An 18,077-nucleotide genomic window follows, 5' to 3' on the forward strand; every position below is an offset into this window, starting at 1 on the left:
ACTGAAACCAGATAAAAATTTTGCTTAAAAAAGGTGTATGTGCTTATAAAACCATACTGACTGACACCTACACCCAAGCCTGGGACATGTAAAATGGCCTGACTTTGATTGGTTAAAACTTCACACAGTAATAGCTTTACTTCTGGAGTTATATTCAAACACCATCTTTGATATAACAAGAGCAGCTCATTTAAACAGGTTTTAAATGTATGATGTGCAATAAGCCTCAACATGTAACCAAAATGAACAAAAAAAAAAAAACAAAATAAAAAATAAACTTAAAGAATGCATTTTTGCAAAGTAAAAAAAAAAAAAAGTTAAATGGATGGTTGCAAATATTCCTCTACAACATGCTTAGAGTTTCTCCTAGGTGTAGGATGCAGTTAACCCAGGTATGTGATGAGAATGACCCACAAAATTAAATTCAGGACAGAACACGTAGTTTTGTACTTTATGCTTTATTTACAATTACAATTACCCTGTCAAAACATACAACAGGTTAAGTTGATAAAGGTTTCAAATTTGGGAATGTTAAGTGCTGTGATGCCAACTTGTTCCACCATGGAAGTCACAAATCCAATGATCTTGAAATACTTGTCCCTCCAACTGCTACCTGATGAGTAGTTTTCCAGGAACTGCAGCTTTCCCAGCAGGAAAAGATGTCAAGTCAACCTTTAATCTAAAGAGAAAAAACGTCATTAAAGTAGGTATAGAAACTGTAAAGTTAATGCAAGGTGCAAGATTAGTTTTTATCAGAGGGGATACCAATCAGTCATGAATCATCAGACTGGGGCGGTAATAAGAACCTCATCACTTAAAAAAAAAAAAAAAAAAAGCTAACAATTAAAGGTCTTTCTTACCAAACATCTCAGATGAGTTGTGGAGAGCCAACTGAAAAAAGGGCAAACATTTTAGGATTCTGACCAGTGTAAATGTACACTTAAGCTTCAGTGTGTTGTCTTGTCAGAGGGGATACCAATCAGTCATGAACCTTCAGACTGGGGCGGTAATAAGAAACTCATCACTTCTGAAGTGTACGGATTGAACAGCAGCAATCTCAAATTTACAGATTCTAAACCTCAGTAACAGATACTCACCAAGAAAGGGCAGGCTTGAGGGACTTTATGAATCTGCAAAACACAGGTGGGGTTTACAAGATTAATTCTATTACCACCTTCAATTCATGCAACTGCAATTCAGTTAAGCACAGTTTGGTGACACTGGGATTTGGTCAGATCTGTTTCTCAGTCATGCCCCCAACTAGCTCTCCTCTATTAGAACTCCAGTAGGTCACCTTACACCTGATCAGAGCTTCAGGGTCCTCAGTGCCAGTCTGGGTCAACAAGAGGGTAGGGGTAAACTAGAGGGGGGCAGTGGCCCTCAATGAATACCACGACTGGATGACAAGAAATCATCATTTTTAAAATCCCAGCATCAAAGATAAATCTACAGCAATTACGATTAATCTTCATTTACCCGTAGAAGTCAGGTCAGTATGCCAGAGCAATCAAGTTTAACCTATTAAAAAAAAGAAAGTCAGCCAGTTAGTTAACCCAGTTTGATCAGTATGATTGAACAGTTTAATTCTGAGACATCAGAGGGGATACCAATCAGTCATGAATTCTCAGACTGGGGCGGTAATAAGAAGTTCATCATTTATTTAAGGACAGCCAGAAAGTAAACAGCTACAGAAGCCCTAAAAGGCCAGATATCATTCACTTCATTTTCCTGCGATACTTGGTCCTTTTATATTACCTCATAAAATCATCTCACGACGACTCAATTTTTGTTATACAAGGAGTTGATTTATCCCTTTATCACAGGAAAACTGAGTAAATTATATTTGAATTCATGGCCCTTGAGAGCTTCCATAGACAGCAGAGCCCAGATACTAACCTCAAATTCCCATTACAGGGGGGTGAAAACCTTTTGGATGGAATCTCATGTCAGGGTTGTAAGACTCTCCTGGAGTTCTGTTTGAGAAAGCTGACATCCTTCGTCTTCTTGGTGGTGAAGCCGGACCATTCATGGGTATCTTTCTCCCTTAAACACCAAAATACGAGGAATTGTTTAGTCACTCAATTCATGGCTAGAGTTGGAACTTTGAATGCCATTAGCATTCATAGAAATCAGATTTGACTCATTTCTGTAGATGGCACCAATAAAATGACTGAACAGACTAGGTGAGAATTCTAATGCAGCCGTTTCCATTCAGACTGTTGTTCCCAACAGGTCTTCCCCTTCTTGCCAAGGTAATGCCAGTGGGTTCACCTTTTCAGGTTCTGGCATTAACACAAGGCGTAAGACGCGTGCGAGTGTCATCAAGGAAATGTGCAGCATAGACTAATAATGCTAACATCTTTGGCATCTGCTGTGCCCTACAATTTAACCCAGGTGCAGCTCACCTTGACAAACATCTTGTCCTAAAGATGGTAGATTCATCTATTGAAACGTCCCAAAGCCAGGAACCTGTAACAGACAAAGGGTTTACGTCTTAAATGTGAAAGGATTCAAATGTTTGATCAATAGTGGGCCAACACTGACGTCAGATATTCCATTTCTCAACAGCAGTTCAGACGAACGAGATTCCAAATATATCTCATCATTTTCAGCAGGTTTGAGAAAGAACAGTGCTGCTTTATAAAACACTTACCTTTCTCAAAGGACACCATAGCTCTTCTGCTGAAGAAGTCAAACCTGAGAAGAAAAATTGTCTCTTAATCCCATGTTGAAGATCTGAAAGAATTCATTTTATAATTAAAACTGAAGTTTAAATATAACTGGAATTAAACAATTATGCAGTCACTCAGATGTTCGTGTCGTTTCACATTGGTTCAAAGTGAGCTAAGTATCATCATCACTGGAACTGCATTACTCAAAGAACATGTGGGATAAAAATCTTACCATGAGACTTCCACTACTGCCTTCTTCAGTGTTCATCCAAAAGGCTCTAAAAGAGGAAAACAAAACTTAAGTAAAGCTCAATAACAGTCTTGAATGGCACACATATTTCCATGTTTGATCAGGGCTTTGGTGACAAACTGCCATGGGACGTAAGTCGTCCAGTTGTTTGATGGGTATTACCCCATTTCATCCTTTCAAACAGCCAGAAACATCCTGCATTCGTTCCATTATGAACGTAAATTATAAATCAAAACCCAGGATTAACTATCACTCAAATTCAAGACACATTTCTGGCAATTTATAATCCCAAAGCTCTTTTGAAACACTCACATGTGCAGAAGTCCACATGGCATCCCTCATGCTTCCAACCGATCGCCCAACTGGAAAAAAAGAAGCAAAATGCTTAGTAAAATTGAATAATTAAAAAGTGTATTATGCACACTCAATTGAGGGTAGTCAGATTAAAGGTTGGCATCACTTGAGTCAGGCATATGCTTGTCATTAATTGTAATCATCACATTAATATCCCACTACTGGTTTAAATGTAGGCTACCAATGATGAGGTACTCACCTGGGCACACAGTAGCAGCATGGGTGATTCAGATCAGTTTGCAATGTAGACTACCCTACAAAGAGAAAGTGTTACTACCTTTAAACTCAATGCCTAAATGTGGTCAGCCATAGAGGGGCTCATCAGATTAAATACTGAACATCACAGGAGTCAGGCATATGCTTGTCTTTTTAAAAAATTCATCAGATGTGGCCCTTCAAACTGTTTTCAGCCTCAACCTGGAGAACTCACCTGCTAAGGGTCACTTTATTTCTCATCTTTGCCCAGCCTTTGAAGCCCTGAAAGACAAAAAGCCGACATTTAGCAACAGAACTTTAAACGTACACAGCTAGATTTACTCACATAGCTCACTAGCCTAACTGTATTATGAGTTAAGATTTTTTTTAAACAATGTCTTGATTTAGGCAACGTGCTACTCAGAATCTGGTAAAGAGGTTTCTTCAAAGGCAATTCAGTAAGAGAGAGTTCAGAGATTCATCACTGCAGCACTGAGCTCCTTTGTGGTGAATTAATGCGCCACTGCATCAAAACTAAAATGTCGTGCAGTTCAATGCTTACCGTGATCAGAGGCCTGCACCCCAAGCTTCTCGCACCTGAAAGAGAAGAGAGGAAATAATTACGTTTGTGCAGGACATTTTAAATTCTAAGAGCAAGAACTACATGCTACTCAGAGATTTGAGAGATCAAGTTTCCTCAATAGATTGTTTCAGTGAGAGAGTTCAAATTGGGGCATCATTGTAGCAGGAGCCTCCTTTAAACATGTGAGGGTTTTTGTGCATTCCAAGCATAATATTCATTTCGTCAAACACGGTGGTAAAACTTGAGAAACTACCTGTTAGAGGTGCATCTTCACAACCCGCCTGCATCATCTAAAAGGGAGAAACAAACCAGATTAGTGCGTTAGCAGCACGCTAGGCTGACTTCATCTTAGCCGGCTAACACGTGACCGCTCCACGCACCGAGATCTAAACGGCACGAGCAGTTTTAAGAGTAGTTCAGGCATTTAAAGCGTCTCGCATCAGAAAAATAAATTGCAATCACAGTCATTCAGTACAGGTCTGTGAAAATTCTCATCACTGAGAGACGCTGCTTGCAGCCACGCGAAAATGGCTGCGGCCACTGCTTAAGTTGTGTTACACACAAACTCAACGTAGGAGAGACTTAAAATACTGGGCGCAAAATTGAGAAAACACGCATTAGATTTAGTCAAAGTAAATAAAACAGTCAAACATCAGTGTTTTACAAGTAGATGGTTAAGGATTGCAACCATCGTTGTTCAATGCTGCCCTGCACATAAGCCGCTAGCCAAAATGCTACTATAGCTTTACAAGGATGTAGAAGTCCAAACTCCGAAATGAGGCTGAGTATCTTAAGAAGATGTCTATCAAATGGTACAATTACATTCAATTTAAATACTAAAATACGTTCTTGGAGGCATCGGGATTGAGTTAATGTATCTCACCATGATCAGATCTGAGGAGGAAGTGGAAGAATAAGTGGGTTCCTCCGACTTTTATCTTCCGCCAACATGGCTCCTCCCCCCCAGACAAATCATATTCACCGGGAAACAACGGCTTTATTTTTTATCTAAACTAAATGAAAATAAATGTCACAAGAAAATTGTTTTACACAGGACAACTCTGCGCCTGTGGTACTAAAACTTTATTCTTTCACTCTGAAAAATAACTTTCGAGATGTTAGCAGACTTGTTGAAAACCTACGTCATTTCCGTTGAAAATGAAACAGTACCTCTAACAACCACGCGGTGGCAGCAATGTGAATGGAAATAAGTTTTGTGTCAGAGCACCAGACTGATGGTCGGATTTGTTCTCCTAGTTTAGCCACCCGTTCGCGATTGACAGCCATTTTAGTACAAATACGACAAAACATCCGCATTGATTAAATAGATCTATATTCAAATATATTTCTGACGGGTTTCTGGTCATTTAAAGTATTAAATCATAGATACAAGTAAGATTTCATTTTTTCAGATTGTTTTAAAATGCAAAATACACCCATGCTACCACCTAGTACATGTTATCACAAACTACACAGCCCCTGTGTCTGTATGTTTATGCTTCACTAAAAATAAATGCTGCAATTAATTAAGAATTTGTTAAATTGCCTATAAAAAGTATTCACCCCCTTGGATGTTTTAGTCTTTTAGTAAATTTATAAATCCAATAATGGTTTGATTCAGCAGAGGTCCAACCAGTTGGTGCTAGTAGTCTCACACTTAGTGAATTGGGGATCATTTGAGTCCAGTGAATGTGTCTAAAGTAATTGTAATATAAAGACACCTTGTTTGTCAGTATTCCTGGCTACCATTACACCATAAAGACAAAAGAATACTCAGAGCAACTCAGAGAAAAGGTTGTTGGACAGTTTAAGTTAGAGAACTGGTACAAAAAAATTCCAAGGAACTCAAAATCCCTCAGAGTTCAGTTAATCAATCATCAAGAAATGAAAGGAATATGACACATGAGCCCAGATCAGACTGTCCTCCCACCCACAAACCAAATAAGTGCAAGAAGACTAGTGAGAGAGGCCACCAAGACACCTATGACTACTTTGAAGGAGCAGCTGAGATGGGAGAGATTCTGTATACAACAACTGTTGTTCGGGTTCTTCAAAAGTCAAAGCTTCATGGGAGAGTGGCAAAGACAAAGCCTCTGTTGAAGAAAACTCTTTAAAACTCAACTAGAGTTCACCAAAAGGCATGCTGACTCCATGGTCATGTGGAAAAATGTTCTTTGGTCAGATGAGACCAAAATGGTGTTTTTGGGCTATCAGACAAGACACTGTGCTTGGTGGACACCAAAAACTACACATTACCACAAACACACCATCCTTCTTACTGTGTAGCGTGGTGATGGCAGCATCATGCTGGTCATGGAAGGCTTGTAACATTTGAATGTAAAATGAATGTGGCAAAATATGGGAAAACACTAAAGGACAATCTTATTCAGTCTGCAAGAGAACTATGGCATGGGAGAAGATTTATTTTCCAGCAAGACAATGGCCTGAGGCATACAGCAAAAGTGAGACAGAAAGGCAACAAGTTGAATGTTTTGGAGTGGCTTTGTCAAAGCCCAGACCCCAGACCAATAGAGACTTTGTGGCTGGAGTTGAAAAAGGCTGTTCATGCCTAATCCTGTGCAACCTGACAGAGCTTAAGCAGTTTTGCTAAAAAGAATGGAGTAAAATTGCAGAGTACAGATGTGCAAGTGTGACTGAGACCTATCCACACAGACCCTAACCTTGCAAAGCAGATGGATTTGCCCGTTTCAGTATGTCTCACTGGGGAATCCATCTTGCAAAGCTCCCATCGGAACAGTTTGGGCCCAGTTAGAAAGTGGCAGGACCAATCAGCGACAAGCGGTGCGGCAGAGTCGTAACGTAAGCGAAATGCGACAAGAGGTCAGTGTACTTATTGCGGAAAACATTTGCATGGATGCTGCTAAAGCATCAATTTTATCTGAACTTGACGACATTTCTTTATTAAAAGAAGAACAAAAAGCAGCAGTGAGTTGTTTTGTTTTCAAAAACTTGAAAGTCGTGTACTGACATGCCTACAGTCGCCATGGTTTGCCTTATGCAGTTCTCTATGGAGTTTACTCCTCTGTAGCTCCCCTCTTTAGCGGCTAAACGTCACCTGTTGTGTTGCTCTGATTGGCCCGTAAAGATGTGTCCGACAGAACATTCATCCAATCACCCTCCAAGTTTTTTTTTCAAAGGCTCTGCCCTTTCCAAAACACTGTCTATGAGAGGTTTACCAGATAGATGGGTGAAACACATCGATCTGGCGTGTTAGGTTACACAGACTCAGTGATTGAAGCCAAAGGTCCAGCTGCTAAATACTGACTAAATGTAGCTATATTAGCTTTAGATTTAGCTACATTGGCTTCATAGCTACTTTTCTACATAAATAATGTAGCTTTGTAAGCTTTAGCCTTAGCTTCACTGGATGCATTAGAGTTTTTTCAGGAAGGACAAATATTTTTTCTGTAAGCTGCTACATTAGCTACATGGCTTCTTCTGTACATAAATAACTTAGCTTTGTTAGCATTAGCCATAGCTTCATTGGCTGTGTTAGTTTTTTTCAGGGAGGACAAGAACTTTTCTTTAAGCAGCTACATTAGCTACATAGCAACTTTTTTTTTTTACATAAATAGCATAGCTTTGAGGGCTTTAGCCTTAGCTTCACAGGCTGCATTAGAGTTTTTTAAGGTAGGACAAACATTTTTCCTGTAGCTACATAGCTACTTATTTACATAAATAACATTGCTTTGTTAGCTATATTTCTGTAATCCAAAACAAATCACTGCTACATGTCAACATCTTTGTTTTTCCTTGTCTTCATTACAGAGAATGGATTTCCTGGAGAACCTCTGCTGCGATTAGTACACGGCCTACTGAAGGGTACCTTTATTTTGTAAATTTGATTCTTTATGAATCACCATATGATAATGCAGACACTGGCCTATAAACATCTAGAAAGATATTGTTACTCTGGAGCTAAATAATGACACAACCAGTACAATAAATTAAGTCTTTATTTACTCAATAAGGTGCTTCTTGTAATACATAACTTCAGAAGCTTTAATTATCATACAAAAGTATTTTATCACAATTTCTTAAAAAATCAACCATTTTTTTACAACAAAAACAAGTCTCCCCCACTAAGTATTGCTTTCACAGTTTGCCAAGCGCACTTCTGGTAACAAAATAAACAAAAACAAAGTGGTTTACAGGAAGTTACAGCAGGTCTCTTTTAAGCATTTCAACATCAATCTTAACAAGGATAGCTGTTAAATGAAATGAAACCTCTCTTAAATACATTTTATTGTCTTCTTGTCCCTGTTGCATTGATGCTTACGTTAGTTCTTAAATACTAAATATATTATGTGCAGCTCCAGCAGTGATTTCAACACAGTGGGTTTTACCACTGATTTATAAACAGGCAATAACTCTTATCTCTCTCTTAAAGCACACACAAACTTATGGTTGCTTGCCTTGTCTCCTCGGGTTATAAACCTTCACCAGAACACTGTGAGAGAGAAACGTTATCTCAGCTCAGAGAAGCTTTTGTGTATTTCCATCCAAACACTGATGGAAAAGGTCATGATAAGGTGGGTTATACTTGTAAGAACTTCAGTGTCTTCCCAAGTATTAACATACAAATGTGTACTGTGCTGATCACAGACACAGGTTCCTCCTGTCATTAACTACAACTGATTACTAATTAGCTACCAAACAGCAGTATCCAGCATTGATCAACATGGCATAAGTCCACTTATCAGTCATAGCTATACGGTTGGAAAATTCCATTCCTTTGGTTACACATCAACACGTTGCTTGGGTCATAGTGCTAAACCACGGGAGGAAAAGATTATTGTACTCCAAGCTCTTATTAGTGGACCAGATTTAAGATGTTAAGCTTTTAAGACATTCTTGCAACGCCGACAAAAAGCATGAAATCAGCAACACAGTCGGAGGGAGCCAGCTGAACTCAGTCATATGAAGACCACAACTTTGTCTATTTGAGTCCCTTTGACGTCATAAAATCAACAGCTTGGCTACAGTAAAAAAATACTTGCACCATTAATGTGCACCATGATAAAAATAAAGCAGTAAACTTCATGAGTAATTAAGACTCAGTAACTGACATGAATAATCATTAAGGCCTTATGACTCAAGAATGTGACATAAATGTCCCCGATGATGGCTTAGTAAACGTCACACATGCCTGATTGGACATCACAATTTAGCTAAAACTATTTTGTCATAAATTGGATATGCAAAATACTAAACTAAGGTTCCTGATATTGTTCATGTCACTCTCCAACTCTATCGAAACTCAGCCAACACAGAGCTGTGCTGTTCTTTCTTTTTTGATGCAGGTGAAGATGACGGCTGTGAGGATGATGTCATGGGTGTGAGAGTGACGCTGTAGAGGTTGGTAATGAAGGCCTCCCAGCCACGGCGAAAGGCTCGGTCCAGGGCCTGAGGGGAACAAGAGGATAGCAAGGTTAGTGATTCAGGGTTGACTTTAATATGATCCCTACAGGTAAAGTGACATAACATCAAGTAACCTATTTAAGTAGACACATATGGACACTTCAGGAATTTCCAACATGTGTTTGCTTTTCTGTCATTCTTTGGTTTTCCATGCTCTAAAGTTGTAGATATAGATATGGATATAGTATGGAACAAGCTAACCAAAGAAAAGCCAAAGCACACAAATATTTAGAGAGAATCACCACTTGTATGACTAAGGACTTCCTGCTTTTTAAAAAGGCTGCTGTAGCACTTGACCCATATTTTAAAACAATGTCCACCCCTTGAATCATGTGAGCAGAAATAGAGTTTTCTGACATGTGGAAGTTGAATTCTCATGAGTGTAATTGCATTGGCATGACATTAAGTTTGACTACGGGTTCTTGCTGGGCAGGAAAATAATAGTGAGTAGTACATAATAGTCATAGAAATGAGGCATATATGTCAACAGCTGCCCTAGTCGCTTCATGTCACTGTAACTGGAGACAGAACTGGATACAGACCTACAGTAGAATTTCTTTGAGCTGATTACTAACAGTGACACAGTCAATGAACTTACTGACTCATAATGATGGTGCTAAAATAGTGATGTTAAGGAAGCACAAGGGAAAAAGTCAGCCACACCAAAGTCATCTACTCAGGGAGCCACTCACGCCAAGAGAGGTCTGGCCACAGACTGCAGATCTCAGATGCCCCCCTCTTGACCACTACTCTGAAACCCTGCCTCTTTAAGAATGCTGGGACATTGTTGTTCAACAAAAATCATAAATAAAGTCTGACACTTACTTTCACGAAATCACCACAAAACAAACATTACGGACCAAGCAACATTTCATAAACAAAGCAGAAAAAGGTCAGTGTCTAATATGGGATTAAATTATGCATAGAATAAACGGAGGCTTGCTTTAGCTTTGCTAGCTTTAACTAAAGCTACCATAGCTCTTATAGCTATGTAGTAAACGTTACTAAATAATCCCATTAACGTTGCCAGATTTAGCTAAAGCCAATGAAGCTAAAGCATAACTACTTCTAAAATTGGTTTAGCTTTCCCGGATGCAGCATAATCTAATATGTTCAATGCAGCTTAGTTTGCCTTGGCTTTAGCTAAGTTAGTGTTAGCTAGGTTACCAACATAGCTTATGTAGCTTTGTAAGCTTTAGATTGAGCTACGTCAGCTAAGTAGCTATGTTACCTTTGTAGATAAGGTAGTTGAGGTTATCATTAGCTTTAGATTTAGCTACATTAGCGTCATGGCTACTTTTTTACATAATAATGTAGCGTCTTTAGCTTAAGCCTTAGCTTCACTGGCTGTGTTAGGGTATTTTCCTGGGAAGACAAGCCTTTTTTCCTGTAAGCAGCTACATTAGCTACACAGCTACTTTTCTACATAAATAACATAGCTTCATTAGCTTTAGGCTTAGCTTCATTGGCTGCGTTAGAGTTTTTCAGGGAGGACAAGAATTTTTCTGTGAGGTACATTAGCTACATAGCTACTTTTCTATATGATAATGTAGCTTTGTTAGCTTTAGTTTTAGCTTCATTGGCTGAGAAGCTAAGACAAGTATTATGTTGAAAGTTAATGTTCAAAGTATAAGCTTGTATCTGTTCTGACAGAGACGGTGTCTCACTGTAATGGTCTATAAGTGGGATTGTCTGTGATCTGCAGTCTGCGGCCTGATTGTGTTGGCTAAAGTCTGCTAAACAACCAACCAAGGGTCACTGCTAACTCTAAAGCCATGCAGCAATGGCCAAAGGTGCGGAGAATGCTGGTCTTTTTACTTTTGGTTTTATTTTACACCAATTTTAACTCATCATAAGGCTCCAAGACATAACTCTAATCTTCAGTTGTAACTTCAAGAGCTTACTGAAGCTATAAACTTTGAATAAGTTTGATTAAGCTGTGCTGATTTGAGGAGAAGTTGATCTTCAGAGCAACTGTCATTAAAACATTAATAGTGGTCTCGGTAGGTTGTACAAAATTACAAGGCTTTCAGTAAGAAGACCATGTTTGATGCTGACTACTCTGCTGCCCTAGATGATTTTATTTGGCAAAGAGCTAGAGTAGTAACATGATCAATATATTATACAGGTTTACAGCTGAAATAGTTGAATCTGTCCTCTATCTAAGAGGAGGTCAGACTCTGAGGCCTTCGGGTGGAGCTGATTGGCTAACAGCAGTGGAATGTTTTTATGGTGTGGTTTTAGTAGGCGGGTCAACTCTGGCATACTTCGTTCCACTGATCAAAGAACACGATATAGGAGCTAAAGGAATGTCACCTCTGTTCACGTGTTCTGATGGGAGCAGAAAATCTCAAGAAGCCTGTGGATCATGTGAACATACATATGGGGCTTTTACTCCACTGCTGGTTTACTGTTAAATCTTGTTAGTCAAACCTCTGTTCTAGTTCCTCTTTTTTATTTAATGTGACGTAAAGGAAAATCACAGGAAGTTATCTAATGGTTTGGTGACATGCACCAATGGCTGCAGTACCTTGACCCTGGTGGAAGTCTGTAATTAAGAAGATAGTTTCCATGGTGATTAATAGCCCAGTGTGCAGAATGTGAAGGATGATGTGAGAGAACTTTACCCCTCTGTTCTCCAAACTCTGTCGACTCTGTCGGTTATGTAACCTTGAGGGGCTTAAAGTTTAACCAAGTTGGTCAAAGCTTAATGGAATTTATGTTAATGTGAGAGACATGGAGCAGAATTTAGTGTTGTCTAAAAGAAACAAAAGAAAAACTCTCATTTCCTTTTTGTTTCCTCTTACCTTGCGGTAGTTCTTCACTGAGTTCCTCTTCACCATCTTCATCCCTTCTTCTTGCTCTCTCTTCATCTTCCTCTCCTCCTCTCCCTCTTCTTCTCTCCCCCTCTTCTTATCTCTGATCAGGACCTGGTCGTCTGCATCCTCTCGTGCTGGGAAGTGAACAAGTGTTGGTTCCTTCCCTCTTCTGTCGTTCTCTTTGTCTTCATCCATCTTCTTCTCCATCTCTATCTCGATCATCACCCTGGTGTGCTCAAGGACCTGAGGGTCAGATGGACTCTCTCTGCCCAGGCTCGGCCTTTCATCTCGGGCTGGGTCCTCCTCCATTTTTCCCTCTTTCTGCTTCCTCCTGGAGCTCCTTCTCCACCTGCTGCTACGACGGCCGGTGTTCCTCTGGAGGAGAGTCTCTCCGTCATCTTCCATCATCCCCTCACTGAAGTGAAATGCGTCAGATTCGTCCTTCTGATCCATCACAGAGATGTCCTTTCTGACTGTTTCTTCTGTTCCGTTCCATTTCAATTCCACTTCCTCTCCCCTCATCTCGTCCTCTTCTCCTGCAACCTCGGGCTCATCCAGGCGCCCATAGAAGCCGTTTGATTTATCCAGAAACTTCGGCGCCCTGATGGAGCTCCGCACAGAACTTTTCCTAGAGCTCTTGCCGATTGTCATCTTTTCTCTTTTGCTTCTTGCTTGTCTTGTATTTTTGTTACCTCTGAAAGATAAGGATTTTTAGAGATTAGAGTTTAATACTGTTACATAACCCATCTCTAAACCTCAACCTCTTTGGGTCTCCTGCTGTTACACAGTCAGTCCTAATCATTTAATAGGAGCTCACAGAGATTTACCAAAGATGAGCCCAAGTGGCAAAAAGTGGCAGACTTAATAAAACAGAAACAACACAGCAGAGGTCATGCTTTAGATTCAACCACAATGTGATTGTGCTGCAGGTCAAAGTCAGTGTTATCAGGGTTTGTGATGATAAGAGACGCAATGTTCTGAACTGAACACAAACACAGACATGCATGCACAGACTCAGACTTTGACACTGATTTAACCAGTTGGATCCTGTACAGTAGCCAGAATTGATGACTTAATATTGACTCTTTATCAGCCAGAATAATTTGAGAGAGGCACTATTGCGACAGGTTGGTTTTAGCCATGAAGTCATTCAACCTCTAACTGAGTTCCCTTTGGTCTTTCCTTGCATTATTGGAACTTCAATCAAATTAAAAACCCATTGACCTTTATTTTTTGCACCTATGACATTTATTTTTGACATCTGATAGTTTATAAGTTAACAAAACCTTAGACACAGCTGTGGTCTTTTAAGGTTACTATAGTTCACTAAAACTATATAACTCAAACTAGAAATTGAATAAAAATAAGCTTTCAAAAAAAAACATGATTGCAAAACTAACCAACACTAGAAACAAAATATCCTCAGTTTTAAAGATTTATTTAGGGCTTTTATTGATAGAGAAGGACAGTGGGTAGAGTGGGAAAGGGCCACAGGCCAGATTTAACAAGGATATCTGCGTGTATGGGACACATCTTAAACCACTAGGCCAGGGGTGTCAAAACCTTTTTCATTCGGGGCCACATACAGAGATACATAAGGATGGTGGGGCCACTTTCATATACCTCACCTTGAGGATATTAAACTTACTAAAACCGGTCTAATGTAGTTTAAGATATTCTTTGTGATTGGGCATGCTAAAATGGCTAATGATGTACAAGGCACATAACTAATCATTTTAAGGAGTTTGAGGTGACCAATCAGATTTCTGGGGGCTCTGGTCAGCTATTGATACCACTGGCTCTGACCCTGTCTTGTCATTGGTGCTGCTATTTGCTGTCATGATCTATCAGGGTGTTGTAAATCAATATATTGTTATTATTTTGGTTGCCGATATATTTACCATTTACAGTGCTGTCTCAGTTTAGTCATGAAACAAACATGAACAAATTCATCTTGTCAAAATGTTTGTTCACAGAATTAGCATGGTAGCACTGCTTGTGAGGAAACTAAGAAGAATAATGTAGTCTATTACAAGCTTCATGCTCTAATGTGGACCATATTTCATTTCATTTCAGGGCCAGTCAAAAATGGCTCGCGGGCCGCATTTGGTCCCCGGGCCATAGTTTGAGCACCCCTGCACAATGCCATCTGTGCCTCAAGCTTCAGTTTTTGACACCAGGGAGTGACTGACCAGGCTAGGGAAGTGTAAAATGACCTGATTTGATCGAGGAAGACTTCATACAGTAGTTAATTTTAGGTCCTAAGTTGTATTTAAACATCAAGTTTTAATAACTAAAATGAAAAGTGAAGAGTGGCCTGTTAAAATGGGTTTTGATCCTGACAAGTATCCCCTATTGCTGAAAAATGTATACAAATAAAACTAATAAAACGTAATAAAAAAGCGTTTTTGTAAAATAAAAACTCAACTAACAAACCAGCAGAAACTATTAAAAACTAAACTGAAATATAAACCAAAAAGTAAAACCTAAAACAATGAATGCATAAACTAGTGAAAAATACAAAACTATTCCAACCTTCACCTAAAAAAAGGAAGTATTCTCGTTTTTTGTTGTGCTGGTTAGATAAGGAAACCAGGAGATAGTCCAGTTATCCTTTTATCTGAGCTTCCATCACCTGCCCCACTTGTGTGTAAGTTTAAGTCTTTTTTGGTATGTCACGTATACAAATTAGCCGTTTTTAACTTGAAAATTAACAAATGGTTGAATTATTGTGTGCAAGAATGAATATTGTTGAAATTTAATCAGAAGTAACTCAAGCAGTCTTTTAGCTGAGCTCAGCAGGATCAGAACTTCACTTAGCCTTGGGGGAAATGTAGGCCTTCAGTTTGCTCTTATATGAACAATATCCATGAAGAAAAACTGCTGTAGGAAATATATATATATAGCATGTTCATTATAAATGTCACACATCTATTCTACAACATACATAACATATACAACACAAATCACTGCCGTCGGGCCAAAACCTCATACCCCCAAAATCATCACTTTTCCCCTGAATCAGGGGTCACACTTGACACATATGTGCCAAAGCTTACACATGAACACTTTTAGATGTGTTTGTTTCACTAATGCTAAGTCAAATGAGTGCAAACAATAAGTTCCTGTTTCAGGTGGTTTATTTCATGAACTATTTATTCACAATCTACAAGCAAAATCTACACTGCTCACTGTGTAGGTCGAGTCCTGTTTGCAGTGAATGTTAGGTGAGAATTGTTCAACCTTAGCTGACTAAAAGGATTCATTAGTGCAGTGTGAAAAGAAAAGTACAACCAGAGGCCACTAAGAACCACCAACATGAGTCGTGCCTAAAGAAAAAAAACTGTTTCCATAGTTTAAGCTTAGAGAAAAAAGCCAAGTAGTGTCTGAAGTTGTCGAGGATGCAGGGTTGAGTTCATAGTATTGTGTCCTACTTAATAATCTTTTAATAACAGTATGGATGAGTGAATGATTTTGGATACAACCTCTGCTCTTTCCACCTGCTCATCTATCACATTATCTACATTATATTCATGTTTTTGATAGCATTATAGTCAGTACGGTTTCAGATAGTAAGCTTAGAAGTGCCATGGTAGTTGTTTGTTAGCTTCAGCAGTCTTGTTGCAAAGTGAAACTTAAAACAGGGTTTAAATGGACTCTTGTCTTAAATGTCAGCTGAATGATAGCGCCATAAAATCTGACAAAGGCCTCACCATGTCTTTGGGTGTATAAATTACATGACTGGCTTATGGCAGTCACTAAGATAACTGAGCTCTCTACAGTAATAAACTCATAAAAAGGCAAATGCCTTACATAATGGGTCAAAAATTGCAGTTAGGGCCACTTACAGCTATCTAAATGGAAGAAAGCTAATTAGAATTAAATGAAGGTGGTAGTGACTAAGAAGCAGGGGGAAGACAGACCAGAGAATGTGTTCAAAATCCAGTAACACCATAAGGATGATAAAGAAAAGCTAATACAATTATTATAGAAAAAAGAAAAATAATGCAAAACATGGAAGGAAATACAGTATTATGATATTTAAAACAAAAAAGAGTTGTAAGTTTACCTCAATTCTCGCTCTTGTCCTCCTTTCCTTCTGCGTCTGTGTGTGGGAGCCGGTGAGCAATGTCTCCAGTGAGTGACTGAGTGTGTGTGTGTGTTAGTGAATGACTTAGCCGGGAGCTCAGGATACTTCCCTCACACACAGCGTCATACTCCCACCCTGCCCCAACCTGCAGCTCTGTCGTCACCAAAGCAAACACACACACACGCAGAGAGGGCACACACCTACACACAGCACAGCGCTCTCACTGTGAAGGACCCTTTGTCTCTCTCTCTCCTTACTCTCTTGAGCAGTACTTAGCCACACATTCCTTGTCTTTACATCCTTTAACACACACTGACTTGAAAATCAGTTATATAAATATGAGACACTTTGACTAATGCTATACCAGGCAAAGATCCTGTTCTGTTATCACTGGTTAACAATCATTAACTATGAAAAGCTGTGGGACTTTTACTTCCTATATATAACCCCCAAAACTTAAAGTTCAACCACCTTTAATATACGAGACAGCTACGACAAACTGAAACTGGAGTTGTCATTAAGGAATAAGACACTTGAGCTGTTAGGTTCATCTAAGGTCCTTTAGTTTGAGTCATTTTTATACTCAGTGTGAGTTTTCCACCTCTAGCCTTACCTTCTTTAAAAGTTGATGAGACCACTTTGAGGAAAGTCTTCTCTGCAAGGTCTTGCTGTTCCTAAAGTCAGAGAGAAGCAGTTTAAAAAGTTTTGAGCTCAGACATCTGGAGAGAGCTTGAAGGTGAGTCGCTGCTCAGGAGCCAGTTGATGTGGTTCAGGCATCTGATTAGGATACCTCCTGCATCCAACTAGAGTGGACCCAGGGGTAGACCTGGGACTTGTTGGAGGGATTATATATCTCATCTGACCTGGGAACCGCCGGAGAACAGTGGATTGCTTCCTCCAGTTGGGGATTGAGTCTTTGCCCCAAATGAAGGAGTTCAAGTATCTTAGTGTCTTGTTCATCAGCAGTACTACAGGCGTTATGCTGGACAATTGTGGTGAAGAGGGAGCTGTTTAATTAATAAAAAGTTTAATATTTTTTAAGTTGGCATGGTAAACGCATACTTAACCTTCCTATCTTGATTTAAAACTACACAGGACATCTGTTTCCTTCATGTGTTTTTGGCCAATCATGGCATAGCATGATGTTTTAGCTACATACTCTTGGAGATTTCATGACGTCAAACTCAATGATAGACATCATAAGGACTCCAAAAATATGTAGCCAAAATATTTCAATCATTCCCTCATGGCTGGCTGCAGAACAGGTGATAGGGACTGACCTCAAAAGGATAAAGTTCCGTTAACGTTGGATGGATATAACAATATTTTAAGAAGAACATGTTAATGATGCCAAAATGTTGATTTTATAGTAGTTTATTTTAATGTCTGGCCCACACGGCATCTGTTAAGAAAAAGCTGGCCCTTGTGCAAATGGAGCACACGGCTATTGTACTCAAGTAACCGCACAGTTACTCTAGTTAAAATTTACTTAAAGACCCTGGAAAGTTAAGTCAAAAGTTTTGTCTTAACACTCTAGATATGTTGGAATATGGTTGCTGTAAACATGTGAAAACACTGAGATCTACATGTGACTAGATTTTGGATTTAGACCATTAGAAAGTTTTGCACCTCTTTCCCGGCTGGTTTCATGTGGGGAATAACCCCACCCCTT

At 39.3% G+C, this 18,077-nt stretch overlaps 1 protein-coding gene, 1 long non-coding RNA gene and 7 other non-coding genes across 9 annotated transcripts; all 9 read right to left on the reverse strand.

Annotated features, from left to right (window-relative positions):
• Positions 1-439: 439 nt before the first annotated feature.
• LOC121505057 lies at positions 440-5,008 on the reverse strand. The gene is made up of 14 exons (XR_005991514.1): positions 4,938-5,008; positions 4,308-4,344; positions 4,034-4,068; positions 3,707-3,753; positions 3,476-3,530; positions 3,235-3,284; positions 2,905-2,950; positions 2,654-2,697; positions 2,406-2,469; positions 1,897-2,043; positions 1,477-1,518; positions 1,098-1,130; positions 861-891; positions 440-679 (listed from the first exon to the last, which is right to left on the reverse strand). It is a non-coding gene; the product is annotated as an uncharacterized LOC121505057 (long non-coding RNA).
• LOC121505109 lies at positions 747-821 on the reverse strand. The gene has a single exon (XR_005991532.1). It is a non-coding gene; the product is annotated as a small nucleolar RNA SNORD31 (small nucleolar RNA).
• Positions 958-1,032, reverse strand: LOC121505110. The gene has a single exon (XR_005991533.1). It is a non-coding gene; the product is annotated as a small nucleolar RNA SNORD31 (small nucleolar RNA).
• On the reverse strand, positions 1,589-1,663 carry LOC121505111. Its single transcript, XR_005991534.1, has one exon. It is a non-coding gene; the product is annotated as a small nucleolar RNA SNORD31 (small nucleolar RNA).
• Positions 2,205-2,330, reverse strand: LOC121505112. Its single transcript, XR_005991535.1, has one exon. It is a non-coding gene; the product is annotated as a small nucleolar RNA SNORD22 (small nucleolar RNA).
• Positions 2,541-2,610, reverse strand: LOC121505108. Its single transcript, XR_005991531.1, has one exon. It is a non-coding gene; the product is annotated as a small nucleolar RNA SNORD30 (small nucleolar RNA).
• On the reverse strand, positions 2,802-2,866 carry LOC121505106. Its single transcript, XR_005991529.1, has one exon. It is a non-coding gene; the product is annotated as a small nucleolar RNA SNORD29 (small nucleolar RNA).
• Positions 3,887-3,961, reverse strand: LOC121505107. Its single transcript, XR_005991530.1, has one exon. It is a non-coding gene; the product is annotated as a small nucleolar RNA SNORD26 (small nucleolar RNA).
• Positions 5,009-8,013: 3,005 nt separating the features above from the next.
• sb:cb1058 (uncharacterized protein LOC394209 homolog) lies at positions 8,014-16,475 on the reverse strand. Its single transcript, XM_041778910.1, has 3 exons — positions 16,385-16,475; positions 12,304-13,009; positions 8,014-9,481 (listed from the first exon to the last, which is right to left on the reverse strand). Exons 2-3 carry the CDS (start codon positions 12,964-12,966, stop codon positions 9,326-9,328), a joined length of 819 nt encoding a protein of 272 aa, XP_041634844.1. The 5' UTR covers positions 12,967-13,009; positions 16,385-16,475; the 3' UTR covers positions 8,014-9,325.
• Positions 16,476-18,077: the final 1,602 nt, after the last annotated feature.

This window comes from Cheilinus undulatus, linkage group 22, assembly GCF_018320785.1.
Source record: "Cheilinus undulatus linkage group 22, ASM1832078v1, whole genome shotgun sequence".
Lineage (NCBI taxonomy): Eukaryota > Metazoa > Chordata > Actinopteri > Labriformes > Labridae > Cheilinus > Cheilinus undulatus.